Source organism: Rhea pennata, chromosome 25, assembly GCF_028389875.1.
Source record: "Rhea pennata isolate bPtePen1 chromosome 25, bPtePen1.pri, whole genome shotgun sequence".
Lineage (NCBI taxonomy): Eukaryota > Metazoa > Chordata > Aves > Rheiformes > Rheidae > Rhea > Rhea pennata.
Genome location: NC_084687.1, coordinates 2,243,025 through 2,263,497, shown reverse-complemented (window position 1 = coordinate 2,263,497; position 20,473 = coordinate 2,243,025). Strand labels below are relative to the sequence as shown.

Below are 20,473 nucleotides of genomic sequence, written 5' to 3'. Positions count from 1 at the left end.
GCTTTTAATAGCCAGTAATTCTTTAATAGATAAAGGCGATGGTGATTATGAGGCATATGAGAGCAAGTCCGTCCTGCCAAAATTGACTGGTCCTTGCACACAGAGATGCTGTGTCCCCAGGGCTTTAGTGAGTGCTTCATTTAGCAGTAGATGAAGCTAGAGCTGGCCACAGCTCTGGCAAACATCAAGAAAGCAACAGAAAGGGGAGGGTAGTGAGAGAGCAGATTTTGTGCTCTGAGCTTTGTCAGAGCAGGGATATGCTGGTTGTGTATGGGCTGGCAGCGGGGCTGTGCCCATTTGCAGCTCTCATGAACTCCAGACAAAGTCTTGGGGAGATGCCACCACCTTGGTGTGGGATCAGGCCTCCCTGGCACCTTTCCTGGGCCCTTGAAGGCCACTGAGGGCTGCAGAGAGACACAGGTACATCCAAAAGCACTGCTAGCGACACCCATAGATCTGCAAGAACTGGGAGAGATACAGCAGAAAAGGGCTCATATGGGCTAAAGCATCTGTAGATGGAGGAGTGCTGTGTCTACAGGGAAGCCAGGCTGTGTTGGGATCCTGTCGCCCCAATTACTCAATACAAAGCATGAGAGTATGTTAGGGATTTCCATCCAGCTGGTGGCTCCAAGTGTGGGAAGAGGCATCTTCTCCCAGCCCCAGCAATATAAGACCTGGACCTGGTTGACCAGAAATTCCCTGGTTGTCCCTGCTTCTGTCGCTTTCCTGACACCATCAGCCCCATGAAGCTAAGCCCCTGAGCATGTAGACAGCTCATCTCACCTTGAACTTGACATTTTCAGTGGGGCAGTATCACCCACTGCCACATTAGACTGCTTAAGGGGTAATTTCCCTGCTCCCCAAAACACGTAGACATGCACACTTCAGCCACCTTGTTTCTGAGTCTAAAGCTGTCATGTTTCTGGTTCCAGCTAATGGATCGAGTTTGATGTTTTCCTGCTGAGCTGCAAGAGACTTGCATTATCACATCTCTGGTCCCCAGGATGTTAGAAACAGCCACCATCTCACACCAACCCAGATAATTTCATTGTCAAGAAATCATAGCCCCCCTCTCCGGAATGAGACCAGCCTCATCAGAGAAATAGCTGGCTGGATTTCTGCAGCCTGCTTTGTTCAGGACGTCTGCTCCGGCGGACTCCCTGGGCTTGGGCAATGAATCACAGCCCATCTTTGGGAATAAACCACAGACTTCCAGTAACTACAGATCTTCTTCCAGATCACTTTCCAGTCGTCCTGTTCTTAGTTCGGAGAAGAAATACAAGTAACCTCCACAGCAGCTCTACCGCAGACCTGTGCTGCTGACTTCCCCTGGGACAGCCCAGTGGCTCTCACTGAAACAGGGAGCTGCAAGGGGAAATAGGAGTGTGGGGAGGCAGGAGATCATAGGGAGGGAGTGGGGAAAGCATGGGAACCTTGCACACGTCTTTCTTTTTCAAGATCTCTCCCAAGCAGAGGGGAGACGCTGCTGTTGTCCAAAGAAGGCAAAAGAGTATGTGTCATCCATGGCAAATTTTCTCATATCTTTCATGCAGCATCCTTGAGCAGTAAATACAAGTCCTTCCTACATATAAAGTTAATTCTGTTTTCAAATTGAGCTTGATTTATAGCATATAATTGGATCCAAACATATTTCAATACATGGTCACTGCAAAAGTGGCAACACATAGTGAAGTTTACTCTCCAGCCAGAATGGGCCCCTCATCCCAAACTTTTGTGGGTCAGGGTTAACCTGGGGGCTGAGGAAACCTGTGGCATCCAATGCCTTACAGAACTGATGATGATTTAATACCTGTCTCCATGGGATGGCAGACTCAGGGAAGACCATCCCTGCCTCAAAGGAAGCCCTGAGACCACCTGTTATCATGGGCGGTACTGAATCCCCTTGGGGTGATGAACACCCATACAGGGGTGGTCGTGCTCCAGGTGCATCACCCTCCTGCTGCTAAGTGACGATCCTGCAGGTGCACCCAGGGTCCCTGCCTGGCAGGGGGACCGGGCTGTGCACTGCATTGAGGCACAGATTTGTTACCGCAGCAGTGCGTGGCAGTGAAGCCAAGTAAGTCTTTCCCATACACACTGCCTGTTTCCTTATGGGGTAACAGACAGCATTTAGCCTCCTGCACCCAGGCGGCTCCAGGACTCCCTCCCAGCTCCACCATGTGTGGTCACAGCCCTCCAGGATTTTCCTGGATTGCTGGCTTCTCCATCCAGGGCCTGGAAATAGGTGGGAGGGACATGATTTAACACCATTGGCAACAGCTACAAAATAATGAAACAAGCTGCAGAACATCAGAAACTGGGGAAAAAATGTAACGTTCTTGTCATTTGGCTCCTAGTTTCAGAGACCAACATTTTTTAGCATTTCTCTGCAATGCAAAGTATGAGAAGTACTTTTTTTTTCTTAAAAAAAAAAAAAAAAAAAAAGAAATAGCCATTGAGATTCTTCAGTAATAACAGGGCTTTGGGAATTACGGTACAGAACAACAACCCATGCACTAAGAGATAGGGGGTAAAATTATGAGAGCTGATTACATTGGCCAGTGGGTAGTATGATAGATTTGAGCAGTTTTCAATGTGTGACCTCCATGCAATAAAGCTACCAGACATTTTTAGTGTCTAAACAGTTTTGTTGTCAAAAGGAGAAATTTTGAGTTCAAACATCTCCTTGGAGAGAGGTGCAGGCCCCCTACCCCATGGCTCACTGCCTGCTCTCCTGGGAGCAGTCCCAACTCCAGCAAATTATGATTTATGTAAAGCAAGAAGGTATCAAGAAGAGATGGTCCAACCCCATATTCATTCCTCTCCTGAAAGCATCCTGGAGGTATTTTTTTTTGCTTTCTGTTTCTCCTAACTCCTTCAGGGGAGATGGATTCGGACAGAAGTCTTGGGTCGTCTGCCCTTGCTATGCCAGACCATCACTGCATGCATCCGGTCACCTCACGGGCTCTCACGCATCTGCCCTCCTCCCTGGCTGCCACTGCCTGCTGCCACAGCAATTAGCTGGGAGCTGATTAGGCAGGCCTGACCCAGCAGCTGATCTCACATATCTCTGCATGTCACTGTATGACTAGAGAAGTCAGGGCTCTGTGCTGCTGTTGTACCAGGGAGAAGAGATCTTTGGGATAAATCCAGATGGACTTTGCTGGTTAAAGTGGCAATTTTTAATTACTATTTATATTGCAAATGAATTTTTCTATGCATTGACTATTTACCTTCCTTAACTCTCTGAAATGAGGTCTTTGAAAGTCAGTCCCCAGAAATGGAGAAGGGGAGGAAAAGAGGGGAGGGAGAAAAAAGAAGGCAATTTATAAAACTGCTTAAAATGCCAAATTTGTCAAGTGTGGGCTCTGTGAGAAGTCAGAATAAGACGGCAATTACAAAATCCCTCGTGCACCTGGATTCTGAAAGCCTCCATGGCCCTTACTCGATCTCAGGTTAGAGCCTTGGGGAAATGCTGTGATTTGCAGAAACTGTTTATGCTGGGAGGAAGATGTCAACTAAAGAAGAACCTGGGTGCCATCTGCATGGCACCAAGTGGACTGCCCAGAATCACCATCCTTCCCTGTGTATCACTATCATGCTCTGCAAATACTAATAAAAGGACAAGTTGGGGCCCAGGGAACAGCGGGGACCAGATGAGTCTCAAAGGCATCTACAACCACTGAAAAGAAGGAATAGGATAGAGATATCAAATGGAAAGGAAATAAGAGAGTTCTTGAGACCTGCTGTTGACATTTCATTCACATTCAACAGGAGTTCACACCCTGCTCCATGGGTAAATGAGATGTGGGAAACCAGAGATAGCATCTCCCACTAGGAGGCATTAATTCAGCCATGAAGCACAGCTGAGGTGGGACTTTATCTATCAAATGCAGAAGGAAGCTCGAGAAAAAGATATCCTAAATCACAGCTGGAACAAGAGATTGATATCAGCTGTCTTTTAATTTCTTGATTTTACACTTCTACTTGGTAACTATACTTCTGACTTTGCAGACAAACAACTCTTTGGTTTCTTAGGCTGCAACTTGTTACTGCTGTCCAGGATCATCACAGCACAGCCTGCTGCTGCAGAGGGAACATCTCTTTTCATGTACTTAGTTCAGTTCAAAGACTAATACATTCAAAGCTAAAAAATTGGCTGGGAACTGGCAAAACAAGAGAGGTTGTTTTCCCCCTCTAATGTCTAAATAAGAATTAGGAGGGCAGATGAGATCTACTGTTTCTAAACCTCAAAGGACATGGTAACCCCAAACAACCGGTTCAACGTCCTCTATACAGTGCATATTTCCTCTGCTTAAAAGATCAATTTCAAATGAAAAATGTGGTTACATTAATTTATTTTTTGCTAATGAGTTGGCTATATGTACTTTCAATTAATGAAACCCATTTTGGAGGTGTCATTTTGCACTACAGCTGAATTCCAACGTCTGTACAAATACAATTTGCCACAAATCATGAGTAAAATCTGTGTTATGCACCCTCCTAAAGTGCAATAAAAATGAGAAAAGTGAGGATCAGAGTACATACATGTTAAGCCATAAAATTCTTTATGTAGAGATTAATCTTTTCAGTACAGATCTATGTATCTTGAACACACAAATGAAATGCCAGGTTGAAAGTGAAGGCTCCAGTCAGCACCATAATCAAATGTTCCCCCATCACAGAGAACTGATCTTTCACTAAGAAAACAAATAAAAGTGCAAGAGTGAAGCAAACCTGAGGTTTATTATTTAAATCATATTTTCTGTTTCCAATTTAAATGATTTACTCCCTTGAAGGAAAATCAATTCACCTTACTGCTCAGAAGGAAACAACTCAGTATTTCCATCAGGATGACTGAGAGGAAGAGCTGAGACCCAAGACCAGGAATTACAGTGGAATGCATCAGCCTGGCATAAATTACACATTGCACATCTTCCTAATTACCTCAGCAATTCAGTCTAAGCAAGGAGCAATGGGCAGACATAGCCTAGGTCTGCCCAAGCAGCCTAGCTGGAACAGGGCATGGACATGAAGGATGCATGGCCCAGGTGGGACAAAGTCCTCCTCATGTGTGTGGACTGTGCTAGTCCCCATGAAACCTGCAAGGGACCTTGGCATCTCTGTTTCCTAATGCAGGAGGGACAGGCACTAGGGTCTGTCCCCCAGGCCTTTGGGACAGAGGTGTTTTACTGTGGCTGAGCTGTGGCATTTAGGACAGGGGATGGCTCTATGAGGCTGGCACATCTGCACTGTCAGGGACAGACCAGGCTGAGCAAAAGCAGGATAGGGACAACTGCTGATACTGATGTACCTCAACCTCCTTTTGAGCAAACCCATGCCCTACGAGCTCGTAAAGTGCCCAAGCCCCAGCAGTGCTGAAGCTGGGGAATGACCTCCCTTACAACAAAACCCGGTCACCTGCATCTGCACAAGTCTCCTCCATGATTTGTACGGTGTTGCTTTGTCTACCTGGATGCAGATCTGTCTTGACTACTCAGTACCATGCATGTATGGAGACATTTGCACTGAAAAAAAATGATTGCCTTAGGAAATAGCATCATTTGTGAGCATTAGAAGTTTTAAATCAATCGTTATTGTTAACAGTACAGAAGAGAAAGAGAAATAATTTCATCTGCAAGAGTGTGCTAATTATGTCTTTGTCTGAGACAGCATTTCTCAGCGTTGGCCTCTTAGTGCTTCAGGAAAATTTTTAGCATCATTCCTTCTGTGAACAGATGGGGAATTGCAGAGGGGGACTGTGACATGCCAAGTAAAGCAAGATGAATCAAATTGAACAAGGAAGCATCTCTGGTGCCAAGAGTTGGCACTTTCCTAATCTGAAGGATCTAACCAAAATATCCTGGTCTCTGGATGCAGGGAAAGAAATGGTCCTGACAAGGTAGAGATATAAGCCAGAAAGGAGAGAGATTCCCAAAGTGGGCTGGGAGGAGCCACAGGATTTCTGTCCCTGTATCTCAGGGACAGCATGGGAGAACAGGGACTTGAAGATTATTTCCATTTCCTCCTCTAGCTCCTTTCTGTGAATGGAGATTTTCATTAAGAATAAAAATGAAACTGCACCAACCAAAACTGCAGTAGCTGTTGGAAGTGGGCCCCAGCTTGGTGCTGGAGGCAATGCCCACACAGAGAAGCAGGCAGGAAAAGGAGGAAGAAAGGAAAAGGCAGTGAGAGATGAGGCAATGGCTTCGGGTCCTGAAGGGCTCCAGACTGTGAAGGGTAAATACAGATACTGCCAAATTTTTCCACAGGCTTCAGCAGCATTGGGATCCTGCTCTATTTTGTCTTACCAAAAAAATACATTCCCCTGTTCCCCCGCCCCCCCCATCACCAATCTACTCTTAACCCAAAGATACCCCTCATGCTGTGTAGGAAGAAGGAACCCTTGGGGTTATTTTATACTCTTCTGCTGATGACATCACCGGTGCTATCTCCTCTCAACCAGGATCTACCCATTCAACCACCCTCTGGCTGGAAGCACGTCTACGTGCCCGGCAGCAGGCTGCATCAGGGCTGGACTGCTTGCAGAGCAGGGGAGGCTCAACTCGTTGCTATTCTGCAGGGCACCCTCGGGCTCTGGGGCTTTTTGTGCCCACCTTGGACAGTGTCAATTGCTCTTTCTTGTGATGAGGCATCCCGCGCGAGAGCCAAGTGGCTGCTCCAGCAGCTGGGTGGCCATGCTGCCAGCTAAGGCATCTTCCTGCCAAGAGCACGACCAGCCTCTGGGACGACTGGTTTCTGAGTCTGGGGGCAGGAACGTCCCCATTCAGGGCACCTCAGATCATGTATCCCAGGAGGACCAGATCTCTTGTACTCCTCCTCCCACACCCAACTCACATGCTGGGCTCTCGCTGCAGCTCATTCACAACCACCTGCCCTGTGTCTGGCAGGATCACTTGGGAAAAAACATCATTTTTTCTCCAGGATAAACTACTACTGTTTGTAGTAGCTCAGCTGTGTTGGCTGTCATTTCTCCCAACTCTGAGAGGATATCATTGTCCCCAAGGGGATGAACCTCTCAAGATGTCCCTGTTCCTCCTGGGAGCCATTTCTCACCCTCACAACCTCCTCTGTGTTCCATGTCCTGATGGCCCTGAGCCAAGCTTCCCCCTTGTGCTGTCTAATGGGAGCTTTGAACCCTTGTGAACAGTGTCTAGACTTCCCTTGTGCCCTTTGGATAGAACCCTGGAGGGTTTTCCCCCATCCTTCCTCCAGTCAGGGATTTTCTTCCAGCCCATTGATTTCTTTCCACTTTGAAATGACTCCTATGTGTGTCATGAAGAAACTCATCTCCCAGGTCATTTTGCTAGATTTTGTTTTCCATATGATTTCCCTGTTCCTTTCTGTGCTACAAAGACCTTCTCTGTCCCCTCTCCTCGTTCAAATCCAGAATATCAGAGCAGGTAATACTCTGAATACTTTCTGAATTTCAGTCCCCACTTGACTCTTCCAGCGCTGCTCTGATTGGTCCCCCCCGAGCCTTCTTTCCATGCTAAGGCTCATGCTGTCACCTTTTGGGATGAGTCATTCCTCTCGGCTGTCAGGGTGATTTTGAGCATGATCATTTGGATGCAGTGGCTATGCAGCCCCAGTCCCTGAATGAACCCCTTTGCCCAGTCCTTCCTAACCTGCCTTGAATGCCTACGGACACCCAGGTCCCAGCCTGGTGGCTGCCACATCCCCTTCTAGTGCAAATCTTTGTGCAATATCCCCTTGCACTCAGGAACAGGCTCCTCTGAGATGTGCTGGACACCTGGAAACCTGGAGATCTGGTTTGCGGTTTGCTCTTGCTTCACTGACTGCAAACTCTCCAAGGCTGGTGGCAGTGGGTCTGTGGTCCCTCGATAACAGATCCTGAAAGCAGAGTTTGGTAGGCTTTGTACTGGCTTGTGGCCAAAATACCCCTTCTGGTCAACAGGGTTGATGTGGTGCTTCTGGGACATGGCTGACCTCAACCTAATGCCAGGAACAGGGTAGAGAAATCATACTGGGGCATAAAGAGAGCTGAGGGTGGCTCAACTTTTGCTAGACAGAGAGAGATAGATGCCATATATATGTGCCATGGACTGTGCAATGATGTGGAGCCTGGCCTCCATAGCTGATGGCTGGGGAGGAGGTTGCTGTTGGCTGGGCTCACTGGCAGAGGAGTGCCGGAGGATGCTTGCACACTCAGACCCAGCCCCATGAGTCACTTTATCACCTACATTGGCTAGTGTGTAGCAAAGGTGGTACTGTTTCTATAAAGACAACACTTCCCACCAATGGAGTCAAATTCTTCCACCTCTGGGGTGGTGGTAGACTCAAGAGCTTCCTGTCAGAGGGCTCCTACACGCCCTTAGCTGTCTTCTGTTCAGCTGGCTGGGTTGCGGGGGCTGATCCTGACTCACTCCTGACATGCTGCCTGCAGGGCTGGGCTGGGCTGGCAAACTGGAGGCCAGGCAGGCTGAAACAGTAGCTTTTACTCTGACAAACCCTCCTTCACTAGGGCTTTCAGTTATCCCATTGCTGCCAGCTATATGGGGTCCTTGGAAAAGACCAGACACACGGGCCAGGCTTTCCTTTTCCTAGGAGATCTGCAGCCCAGAAGGACCAGCTGGCTTCCAGAAGAAACCCTGCTTCACCTTGTTATGCCTGTGTGGAGCACCATGGCACACACTGGGAGCACAGAGGAGCCCTGCTGTCTAGTGCCCTAGGGACAGCCGCGACGTTAGACTAGGCTGATTGCTGCACAGCGCATGAATGCAAATGCCAGGTCACCCCGGTGTGTCTCAGCATCTACATTCACATCTCCTGATGACATCAGAGCCATGTTGCTGCTCTGTGCCTCAGTTCCCCTCCCTGTAAATGTGCTTCTGCCCTTGGTGGGAACATGCCTTCAGATTTACTTGTGACACCTTGTCAAGGGGCAACTTTTTAACCTCAAAACCAGTGGAAATGGGAAAAACCCCAAAGAAAATCTTTCCAGAGTGTGATTTTGGCATACAGAAGGTGAGAGCCAGCAGAAGGGAGCTGGTTACTGTTCATCTCCCTGCAGCTAAATGCAGGAAGACATAAGCTCTGCCAAGGGGACAGATGTTGACTTCTAGCTAACGGGGTCAGGGCGAAATGATCCACTGGGCAGATTACACAGCACGGAGACTGTATCTCGCTCTGCTCAGTACCAGGCAGAAGGAGGATCGGGACAGGATGGGGGGCTGCTGTCTGGCCTGCCCAACCTGGGTGCCTGGAAGTCCTGCACCTCCTTTTGTCATTTTAATTTGGAAAGTTTGCAGCAAATATCAGCAAGCCCAGGCATCTCTGCTCAGGAATTGGGGAGATTCTTCCCCCTTTTCCATCTGTGCTGCTGTGAGGAGAGCACGCACGCTGTGGCTCTCGCTGGCCGGAGCCTTGCCACATCCCACACTCATCCAAGTGAGGGGTATGGCATGAAACCCAAGCTTTTTCCCCAAGACATCAGGAGCTGCAAACACTGATCAGAGCCCAGGTTGCTTTCGTCTGGCCTGCTTCTCAGTGCCTGTAGCTTTTTTGAGTGACCTGATTTCTTTTCTGTCAGCAAACGTCTCGTGGTGCTGCTGTGGCAGCTGTGTGCACTCCCGGAGCGCCTGATCTAGACAAGCCCTCGCTGAGGGAAGAGCCCTTGCTGAGCGTGGTTGCAGCGTTGATCTCTGACTTAGCATGCACTCTGCTGAAAATTGCTCTGTGGATCACAGAGTCTTGCTAAAAGCTGGATTACCCAGGTATTTATAGGGATATTGAGATCAATATAACCTGCTGGGAAAATACCTGTGGAGGGAAGACCTCCCACTGCCCCTTTCCATTTCCATTTCCATTTCCATTTCCATTTCCATTTCTCTTTCTCTGATCATTTCAGTGACATCAGAACAGTACTTCAGGTCTAGACTGCAAGTTCAGTCCCAAATCAGCAGCAAAATCACTTTAGCTGAAATATCCTGACCTTCATTTCTCCAATTCTCCCCCATCTCCAGTTTGACAGAGCCTCGCAAACTCCTCAGACATCTCAGGGAGGAGGTTGCGGCTAGTGATGGAAACTGGAGCTTCCCATGTGTGTTAGCAGTTACAAAGCCAGCTCACCAACCTGTACAATCTTCCATGGTTAAACTGGACCCTGGAGCTAGATCCTGGGGGTAAATTTGGGGATAGAGGCATCCTAGAGGTAGATCTGGGGGTAAATCCATGCTGAGGTTAGCTCTAGCCCTGAAGGGGCAGAAGCACCTGGCATTACTTGGTCACAGCTTTTCCAGTGCAGAGACCATTTGTACAGCACCTAGCACAGCAACGTTTGGTGCCAGGCACGGATGCAGTGCCACAGTATAATTATAATTGTAATGCACTGTCTGGCACTTGAACAAACATGCTACCCCCCAGGCCAAATCTCTGAGAGAAAGGAGCAAGAAGAAGTTTTTCCTTAGGAGGAACAGTGCAATTTTTGGACTTGCATGGCCTGTCCATGCACCATGGAGCCAGTTCCGAAGAGTTCAGCTCTCGATGTGATATGCTTGCTCTGATTTAACACCGACACTCTCAGTTGAAAATCTCCAAAGTCTCCAACAGACCCTTCTGGGCTGTGATTTCTACTTTTTACTTTTTGTACTTGATTATGATCTACTTGTCCCCTGGGAATGAAGGTTTCCACAGGTGACCATTGTTTGCTAAAATTATAGTTGGTGCAGGCCAGCAAGGGAAAAGAAAAAAACAAGGAGAGAGGTGGCGTTGGAGACCTACCTGTCCCCCAAACTTCTCTGGCTTAGGAAAAGGGGAGCATTTTCTTGAGAAATGCAGCCAATAATTTCACTGGGACAGGACCTGTAAGGAGGAATGGCAACTTTTCTTTGACTAACAGAGACTGAAAAAAACCTAGCTGAGCTCCCAGGCGTGAGACCCCCTGCCTTCAGCAGCTCTCCTGTCTTATACTCCAGATCTGAGTCATCTGGATGTTTTTGAAACATTTCCTCCAGATTTAAAAATAAGCCTCAGAAGAGCCCCATGGTTGGGTTTATTCACTTGCTTGGCTGGGTAGGTTTGCTTGCTGTTGCCCTGATTTATTATCTGCTTTGGCCAGACTGGTTAGATACATCTCCTGTGACTCAGCTTCCCAGGGGACTCCCAAATGAAAAGCATCACCTTGCAGGCGGATTGCCCTCAAGTGCAGCATACACTTCCTTTTCTTAATTTTATCTCATTGATCTTCTTTTCCAGGCTGAAACTGTGATGCCAGCTTGAAAAATTGATTCTTAGGTTTGATACCTCCACTTTTCAGAGGAATAGGCTCCCACAGGGATAGGATAAGGGGCCACTACGCTCCCTAGCCTCAGCCAAAACCTCTCTATCTCCTTCCCATCTATGTCCTCAGTCTTTGAGAGACTAAATGTCTGGGGAGGCTTCTGAGCACTCAGAGTCCAGAACACTGGAAGATTTCACCACACTCTTCAGTGCTAGTTGATCTTACCTGGAAATTTGGGCCAAAGCATGGTCCCATCCCAAGGCCTCCCTCAGCCACCTCTCCTTGCCCTCCCATGGCACCAGGGTGTCTAGCACCCTCCTGCTAAGACCATTCCTGAGCCCTCAGTGGTAGAAAGAAAACTTGTTTGCCAGCTCAGATGTACACCCTGCTTCACAACCCAGCTGGCCATGGGCAATGAGGCTTCCTAGGGCTTCCTGTAACCCAGCCCCAGCTGGCCCCATGCCTGTGGCTCTTGGCAGGCACCAAGAGAAGGGGAAAGAGCGCTGCAATCCCAGCAAGGGTTGGATCTTGAGCCTGCCTCCTCTCCTGCATCACACCAAACAGGGAAAAGGAGGGACAAAGGCTTCATTTGCAGCTGTGCCAAAACAGCCCCTGGCACAAGCCAAGAGCAGACCCCTTGCCCCGTGCCAATCTCCGGTCGTCCACCCCTTAACAGTATCCTGCTTCAAAAAGCTGGGATTCACCCTCCTCCTGGCTTGCAGGGTCTGCAGGTCAAGGCTGATGGGTGCTCCTGCCATCCCTGAGCTTTTTTATCTCTGAAGGCTCAAGACAGGGCACTTCTGAAACAGTAGACCGTGCCAAAGCTCTCTTCCAGAGCTACTCACAGATCCAGCTTTATCTTCACAGACCCTGCTTTATTCTGGGCTCTCCCTCTGATGAGTCCTGTGTTCCCCTATCAGCTTCTGCTTCCCATTTCCTAATAATTTCCAGCCCAATTTGATCTAATTTCCATGTCTCTGCAGCCTTACACAAAATGCAGCTCACTCTGGCTGGAGGCTCCTTGGGGAGCTGTGATGGGAAGGGCAGGGCTAGGGTGATGGCTGAGCACCCAGCACCGTGGTATGAGGGCTTGGACATGAAGGGTGGGGGATGCCCTGCTGGGCAACAAGAGGCCCCACAGGTGAGGGCTGTTGCTACAAGCAGATTTCTCCAGGTTTTCTCTTCCTGGCATGAGTTTCAAAGCACTTGAGGAAAGAACTGATGGTCCAAGACAAGCAGATGGGGGAAGGATCTGCCAGGAAATCCCAAGACAAGACCTGCCTGCATCCGTACATTTGGTCACCCCATGGCACCTTGCCAGCTGAGATGTGTGTTCCACAGGGGCTGTGGCGGCACCAGGTCCCGAGAACATTGGTTTCTTGCCACCTCCAAGCACATCATGAAAAGCCCGACACAGTGTCTCCAAGTAGAGACAGGCGCCGAAGGAGCTACATCCCTCCCCAAACATCCCCCTGTCAACATCCCCCCCCCTGCATCCTGTCACCAGTGGCTGCTGCTGAGATGCTGGAGGGCTGGTTCCTGCCAGACGCCCCTGGCCTGCTGCTTCCCCTCCTTTTGAACTCGTTTCATCTTCCCCAGGAATGGTGAGTGTGGCTGCGAGGGGGAAGTATGGGCTGGACCGGGGGATCCTGCTGTGCTGGGTGAGGGTGGAAATGGGGCGCCTGAGGTGCTGCCTTGTCATGGGGCCAGTGAGGAAGGATGCAGGAGGGAAGATGGGGGGCTGTTCCGCCAGCACGAGCACTTCAAACCTATTTTAGGTAGTTTCCAGCTGTTTGGAGCAGCTCCTGCAGAGGCTGGAAAGTGCGGTATCCTCTCCTACAGCCCACTCAAGATGAGCAATGCTCCTACATCCCCCTGCAGTTGAGGAATGACTCTACGGAGGGATGCAGCCTCCAGTAGCCCTCAAATGGTGCGTCAGAAGGTTTTGGAACAGAGGGAAAGGGTTTGGTGGGATAACACAGTCCTCAGACTCTACTGGGGGTGTGGGGTGCTCGATTTGTCTCTAAGCTCCACACTCATGAACATACTTTAGTCCCCAGTGCCCCTTCCCTCTGATATTCAAGAGCTACTGGTGAAGGGGAGGTCACTAAAAAGAAGAAAAGTGTACCAAAATTCCCTTTCTTTTGGGCAAACCCAAAGAAACCAACCTGCTGTTACAGTCTTCCTGTCAGGACCTCCAACCTCCATGCTGCATGGTCAGCCAATATTCCCATGTCCTGGCTTGGCATGGGTAAGTGTGGCTAGAGATCAACTTTGGTGCTGCTCCTAAGCAATGATTGCCCCAAAGACCCAATGTGGTGGTAGAAAAAACAGCCTTGATCCCGTGGTTGCTTGGGCAGCCTGCCCTCGGCTTGATGAGAAACTCAGCCGTGGGAGCGAGGAGGACACCCAAGCTGGAACAGAAGCTTCGTGACCACTTAGGCAACTCCAGTTGCTATCCCTTGCCAAATTCAGAGATATTTCATGACAAGATTTGCTCAAGACATGGTCATGCTGCCACCAAACCCCGGTCCCAGGGCAATAATATCTGCTGTCCATCCAAGGCTTGCTCTCTGGTGGCTGCATGAGGGAACATATGGCCCATGCATTCAGTGGTGCAAGAAGTAAACCATTGGGTGGTGCCCCCAAGCTTGTACCCCAGAGAGAGGGTTTAGTGCGTGCAGGCAGGAGCTGGAGCTGGGCTGCACTACACTGTGTTCTCCCCTCCTTGCCAAGCTGTGCTCCCAGTCCCAGCTCTGCACTGCTTAATTAAATAGAAAGCTTTGAAAACCTGGTGGTGACTTTGTTTCTCCTTCAGACAACTCTTTCCAGCCAACACTCCTGTCTTTTTCTCATCCGAGCTAGCTAGCATGTGACAGAGACCTCTGTGGCACCTGAGATCCTTGTGCATCCCTTCAGGATTTCAGAAATGCAAGCGATACCCTGCAAAGGAAGCCCTTAGTGCAGACAGCCTTTGCTGGAACAAGGATGGAGCGGAGATGCAGAGAGCCTCTCTCACTGCTGCTCCCGTTCCCTGCTGGCCGCCTCTGAAAAACGCATTTCCTCTGCCTGTGGTCAGAGCATTTTTCTGAGCCTTGTCAGAGCCAGTAACAACCACATGTGAGCGGACAGCAGGGCCAAAGACGCAGGGGTTCCACTGGCATGTCAGCACAAGAGATGCTAGCAGGGACCCACCTCCACCCTGCTTGGCCATGTGGCACCCATGCTGGTGGTCATCCACCCCCCTTTACCAGGCTTATCTCGGGCCTCTCTCTGACCCGTACTGTCTTGACATAGGCGCAGGGTGTAGCATGCCTGCTATCTCCTGACCCTGTCCTGTCCAGATCTGGTGTTGGTCAACCATACTGTGCACCTCCAGATTGTAGGATGTGCCCCTGCTCCATGTTTTGGCTGTTCCCAAGGTCAGGGCAAGGGCAGAGATGCCCCCGTGTGTTTCCCTCCCCAGCTCCAATGTTTGCAAACCTCCAGCTTCTGACAGAACCCAGGATCCCATTGCAGCTGGGGCCCTATTGCCCTTGCATCTCTGGAGATGTTTCCTTGCATGAGCAGCTCTCCTTGACATTCCCCAGGCGTGAACTGTGATATGAAGGTGCAGGACATCTGGGAAGGGCTTCCCCAGCCTCTTCAGGAACATCTGGCTCATGATTTATCCTCAGCCTCTACTCCTCCCATTGGTCCTGTCGGCTGACTCCAGGCCATGCAGCCCAAAATATGAAGGTGTTGGGTGATGGGCTTGTTAAGGCATCCATGAAGAAGGGCTCTGACCCTCAAACACCAGTGTGAGGGCTGGTAGGCAGTAGCCTCACCGCCACTGTGGGGATACCCTCCTCAGAGAGGAGGTGTTTCCCCCTGGCTACTAGAGCCCATCCCAGATGCAGGATGCCTGCAGAGCCCAGGCAATGCCAGGAGAGGCAAGATCCACCTCTCCACACGCACTGACAGATAGCAGGCTGCAGCAGGGGATCTTTTCTAGAGAGGGAGCTGGATTTTTCCAACATATCTTTCCCTAAAAATGAGCCCAAAACAAGTACTGAGCACCCCTGGCTCAGCAGACACTTCACTAGGTGAAACAAATGGGCCAAAGCAGAACCACCAAACTGCCCATGTTGGTTCTCTGGCTATGAGAGGAGTTGAGGCAGCTCACTGCAATGGAGATGGTCCTGCAAAGAGCACCTCATGAGGGACCTGAGTTCTGCCAATGTGTTTCAGGCTTCTGGTGTCTGGCACCGTTTAGCACATTCGTGGGTTTGGTGTCACCGAGAGGAGCAGAACTGTGAAGCTGTGATTCAATCTATCAGCACCTGGGCCCACAAAAAATGTTTCAGCATCACATTTTGGTAACATGCTTTTGGCATCTAGCAATAAGTCAAGAGAAATTTGGGGTATTTCTGATTTAGAAAATATCCTTTAGCAGTGTTTTCTATCCTATTTGTGTTCTCCAGTATTGTTTTACTGCTGCTATGTCTAGGACATGAACCAAGCAGCTAAAAATCACAGCGCTTGCCAACTGCGGGGAATTAACAACAGGGAAAGAAGGAAACTTCCAAGGACAAGAGAACAGGAGAGCTGGAGAAGCTGAGTTCATACTGTTGAGGCTACAAAGTCTTTCAATACTAAACCGGACTGCAAGAGCCATAGTAAAATCTCATGATGTTGAGTGACTGAGTACAAAACAGAACGACGAAATTCAGGGTCCATATTGCACAAGAAAAGCCCGCCCAAATTGTTTCCACCATGGGGAGCTCTAACTTAATCCTGCTCTTGGGAAAGATCCTGCTGTCAGAGCAGAAACCTTCCTGAAAAGGCGCACTTGATGTTCAGATGTATTAAGGGAGGAAAGAGACTGTTTGGATTTGTTAGCAAAAATGACAGACAGGGAACGAGGGAGCGTTGCCATGTATAAACTTGCAGTCCTCCCACGTCCTGAATCCATTCCCACCTCAAAGAGGATGTAGGAGAACCAGAAAAGCTCTGAGAGCAATGACAGGGTGAGAATCACACAGCACACTAGTGGACCAAAGGACAAGGATTTTTCCAGCTGGAAAAAATCACACTTTAGCAAAGAAGTTGGTAAAGGCCTGTGAAAAGTGTGTGCAGAGAGAATTTGAGCAGGGGCTGCGTTTTTTCCAAGACTGAGAGGGTACCCACTGAATTTCCCTGACAAGACCAAAGGAAAAGCTATTTCACAGCAGCTTCACATGGGATGCATAGGGGCAGGATGGCTTCCAGAAGAGATTGGACAACTTCCTGGAAGTTGGAGGTGCTGATGGCTCTGAAGACAGCGCTCTAAGAAAGCTCAAAAGCTTGTGATTGCCAGAAGCTGAGTGGGTAGCAAGGACTTCTCGCTCAATGTGTGTGTGCACGCGCACACACACACACACACACTTTTTTTCCCCAAGCATCTGCCATCATTCAGTTTTAGGGGAAAAATCTGAAAGCAACAGATCTCTGTCTCAATCCAATGGAGCTGAGGATGCCAGACTCTCCTGAGCAGTCAGCATTGGACCTGATGCAGGATGTCTCCTGCCTCTATCCACCTTTATGAGAAGGTGAGGGACACCTGCCCTGAGAAGGGCTCCTAGTCCCATGGGGGTTTGGGTAGCACCTTATACAAGGTGCTTTGGCCCCTTTTGGGGTCCTGACGCTGGTGCACTGAGGAAGGGTCATGTATTCCTCCAGCAGGTGACCTGGAGCCCAGGGCTGAATGGGGCAATGGGGTGACTCAGCCTGGACGCATGCTCAGCTGTCCCTGCCTGCGGCACAGGCTGCTGGCAGCACTGGCCATGCCAGGCTGAGTCGGCAGCACTGTTGTTTTCCTGGCCAGTCTGAACTGCTTGTGATCACCATCTGCGCTCCATCACTCGCACACCACTCCACAGCATTGACCGTCTTGTCTCCTCTCTTTATTGGGATAAGAGACCTGCCGCTGTTTCCTTAGGGAAGGTTTCCTCCCCTCCCAGCTCCGTGGGCCCCACCGTCCCATCTCCAGCCCTCGCATGGCACGGCTGAACCACAGCTTGAGTTTTCCAGCAATGCTCCCAGCAGGTCACTGTGAGCAGCAGCTTTCCTGCAGCTGATGAGCCTGGCAAACACCCTGTTCTCCTTCCTACAGCCTGAGGACCTCCTCATATAGTGCAAGGGGTACCAGCAACAGCAAACGCCACATGGTGCACTGCATTCCTGTTCCGCCCTGCTAACACTCCCTTGTCCTGCCAGGGCATCTCATCCCCCTAGGCAGTGTCTCCCCAGTCCTGGCCACAAAACGAGGGGCTGTGCGACCGCCTTGGTTGGTCAGGAAGCAGTTAAATATCTGCTCTTGTAGTTGCAGAGTTCAAAGAAAGTGCGTCCCCCAAGCACAGCATCAAGGCAGCCGGACGGTTTTTGCAATGGGCTCGTTTTGTCAGCAGATGTTGAGAAGGGGAAGGACAGAGAAATGATTTATTTGTGGGGCAGCTCATTAGCCAGGGCTCTCCCTGGAGAGATGAGGCTGCATCATGAGACACCCTGGGGTCTCACCTCTAGCCCTTTGAGCCCCAAAAGGATGCCATGTGTCCCACAGGTCCCAGGGTAAGCAGGTCACTAGCCCCAGGCTCCTGAGCCTCCCTCAGCAGGGGGAACAGGGTAAGGACAGAAGTATCTTTCCCTTTCTGTGAGTGGGCTAAAGCCTAGCACAGTCAGAGCCTGCTCCGACCACTGCTGTGGCCAGACGTGTCCCGTCCTTCAGAGCGGAAGAGTTAAGAGACCTTCCTCCTATTGTGACTACTTCTTGGAGAGTTTGTGGCTTCCTCGATCCCTTTACCCACTCCTGGACCCAGTCCCGAAGCATTTTTCCTACCTCACAGGGATCTTCACTCGCAGATATCGATCCACGGCGATGGCCAGGAGTGCCAGGATGGAGCTCTCGGTGAGGATAAGCACGGGGCAGGCCACCATGAGGCAGCTGTAAAACTCCGTCTGTGGCCCGATGTTGATGATGATGGCCAGGGGAATGACCAGGGCCCCCACAGCCACGTCAGCCACTGCCAGCGAGACGATGAAGCAGAAAGTGGCGTCCCGCAGCGCCTGGTTCATCTTCACAGCCCAGATGACCAGAATGTTGCCTGGCACAGACACCAAGGCGATAAGGACTTCGATGGAGATGTAAGCAGCCTGGAAGGCTGAGACGGTGTGTGCCATGATGCTCCAGTCCCTGCCCCGCCAGTGCTGGGGCCCTTTGGTCACCTGCAAACACACGGGAAGGCGGTGAGCAACTGGCATCCGTTAGCTGTGCTGCGAGACAAGTCAGAGCCTATGCGGGGGAGGAGGGGTGAGGGGACAGGAGAAAAGATCTCCATCTGTGCCTGTCCCTGCTGCTCCCCCTTCCCCAGGGCATGGCCAGCCCCTACCAGCCCATTGCCCCGTCCCACTCGTGTGGCGCCCACCTCCATCCTGCAGCAATTTACTTTGCAAACGCGCCCAGGAGTCCCGTGGTGCACGGGGCGAGCGGCAGGCGCTTGAGAGGGGAGCACCAAGCACCTTGTTTCCCCGCACCTTCTGCTGCCAGGGCTTGGGACTCGCTGCTCCTACGGGACTCCCTGCTGCCGACCCCTGTGGCCGCTGCAGCCGGCGATGACACTCTGCTCCCCTCCCATCTGCTTCCCGTCGGGAATTTGCACAGCGCTTTTGCAACAGTGAGCCAGCCCCCGCCGGCTGGCCCAGCCTCCCAAACCAAGCCCCAGCAGCTCACCTTGTCCTAGAAATCAAGCGCTTTTTGGGGGTACCCTTCCCCCCAAAATGGAGCTCTTCACCCCCAGGGCAGCCCAGGTGGCATGCTGGGTGAGCACCGGAGCGATGCTCAGGGCTCCGGATACCACGCGGCTGGCTCAGCTCAGCCCGTGTCCCGCTGGTGCTGCGCGGCCCCGCTGCAGCAAGCCGAGCTGTGCTCAGCTCGGGGTGCCCTGCACTGTTCTGCTCCCGCAGCCTCTGCCAGCTTCCAGCCGGAGCTGGAGCATCACATGGTGCAACGCGGCAGCTCCTGCAGCAGTTTAAAGAGCGACTGACCCGATTTGGAGCCCGCCGCGCAGAGTCAAACTGAGCAGGGAAGAGAGTGGGCTGGACTGGGCTGCGGCGAGGGCGGGGGCCGGGCTGGCCCAGCCGGCTGGCCCAGGGATGCAGAGGCAGAACCGGCGCAGCTCAGCGGCAAGGGGAGGTCCAGTGGGATGAGCCTAGTCGGAGTCAGGAGCAATGTGAGCGCCAGAGCCAGTGCCAGCCCTAGAAGTTGCCCCATGCTCTGAACTTGCTTTGGGTCCCAGTTTTAGCATCAGAACTAACATTTAGTATAAACACAATTCGTGAAGGGAATGTGAACCCCAAGGCAAAACCAGGACCAGCCTCAGCTCTAAGCGAGCAAGGACCCAGGGCAACATCCGGACATGGACAAGCTTCTGCTGCAGGTTCAGCCCCAGAACGGGACGAAAACCCAAAGTTGGGACCAGAACCAGCACAGCAAACTGGGAAATTTCTCTGAGTCTGCAACCGGACTCTAGCTGGCAACATCTCACCCAAAATCAGTGCTGAGATGAATCGAGAATGAGCCTTTAAGCACCCTTCCTTCTCAGGGGTGCTTTTCTCTGAATGGCAACCCCTGGGTGCTGGTGGGGCGTCCCGCAGCACGCTTTGGAGCCTGAGCTGCAATGAAGGGAAGGGCACAAGGCTGGCCTTATCCAGGGACAGCATTTGTTGTGGAGGGGGCTGCACAGAGGGGAAAATAGCCATCACTTCCCATCGCCAGGTTCGCTGCTCAGCCCAGGCATGGAGCTGGCTGCAAGGCTTTGCTTAGAGCCCAGGGGAGAATTTTGTGGGCTGTTTCCCCATCCCAGACAGCGCATTTGGAGGAATGCATGCCCCAAACTAGTGCTGAGGCTGCCCACAGGAGAAACTAATGGGGAATTCTGGGGAGCAATGGCTACCCCCCCCCAATTTTTTCCCCTTTGATGGGTAGCAGAGAGACAATAGGTTTGGAGCTTGGACTTGACTCTGATGGAGCTGAACTAGCAAGCCCAAAATGCCACAGCATGGCCCTTGCAGAGCTGCCTCCCCTGTCATGTGGGAGTGCTCCTTGGGCACTCTCTCCACCCTCCAAGGACCCCAGCCAAGGCACCCACAGGACTAATCCTGCATAAGCAGCTGGGTCCAGTTTATCCAGGTACT

General features: G+C 51.0%; 1 protein-coding gene across 4 annotated transcripts in view; it reads right to left on the bottom strand.

Moving 5' to 3' along the window:
• Positions 1-19,585, bottom strand: part of ADORA1 (adenosine A1 receptor) — a 28,343-nt gene extending 8,758 nt beyond the window's left edge. Inside the window, exons 1-2 of one of the 4 annotated variants that reach the window (XM_062595134.1) lie at positions 19,011-19,585; positions 18,120-18,505 (exon numbers count right to left, since the gene is read on the bottom strand). In XM_062595134.1, coding sequence (XP_062451118.1) covers positions 18,120-18,460 — 341 coding nt within the window. In that variant the 5' untranslated portion in view covers positions 18,461-18,505; positions 19,011-19,585. The other 3 variants (XM_062595136.1, XM_062595135.1, XM_062595137.1) reach the window with 3 other exon arrangements.
• Between the last annotated feature and the right edge of the window lie 888 nt (positions 19,586-20,473).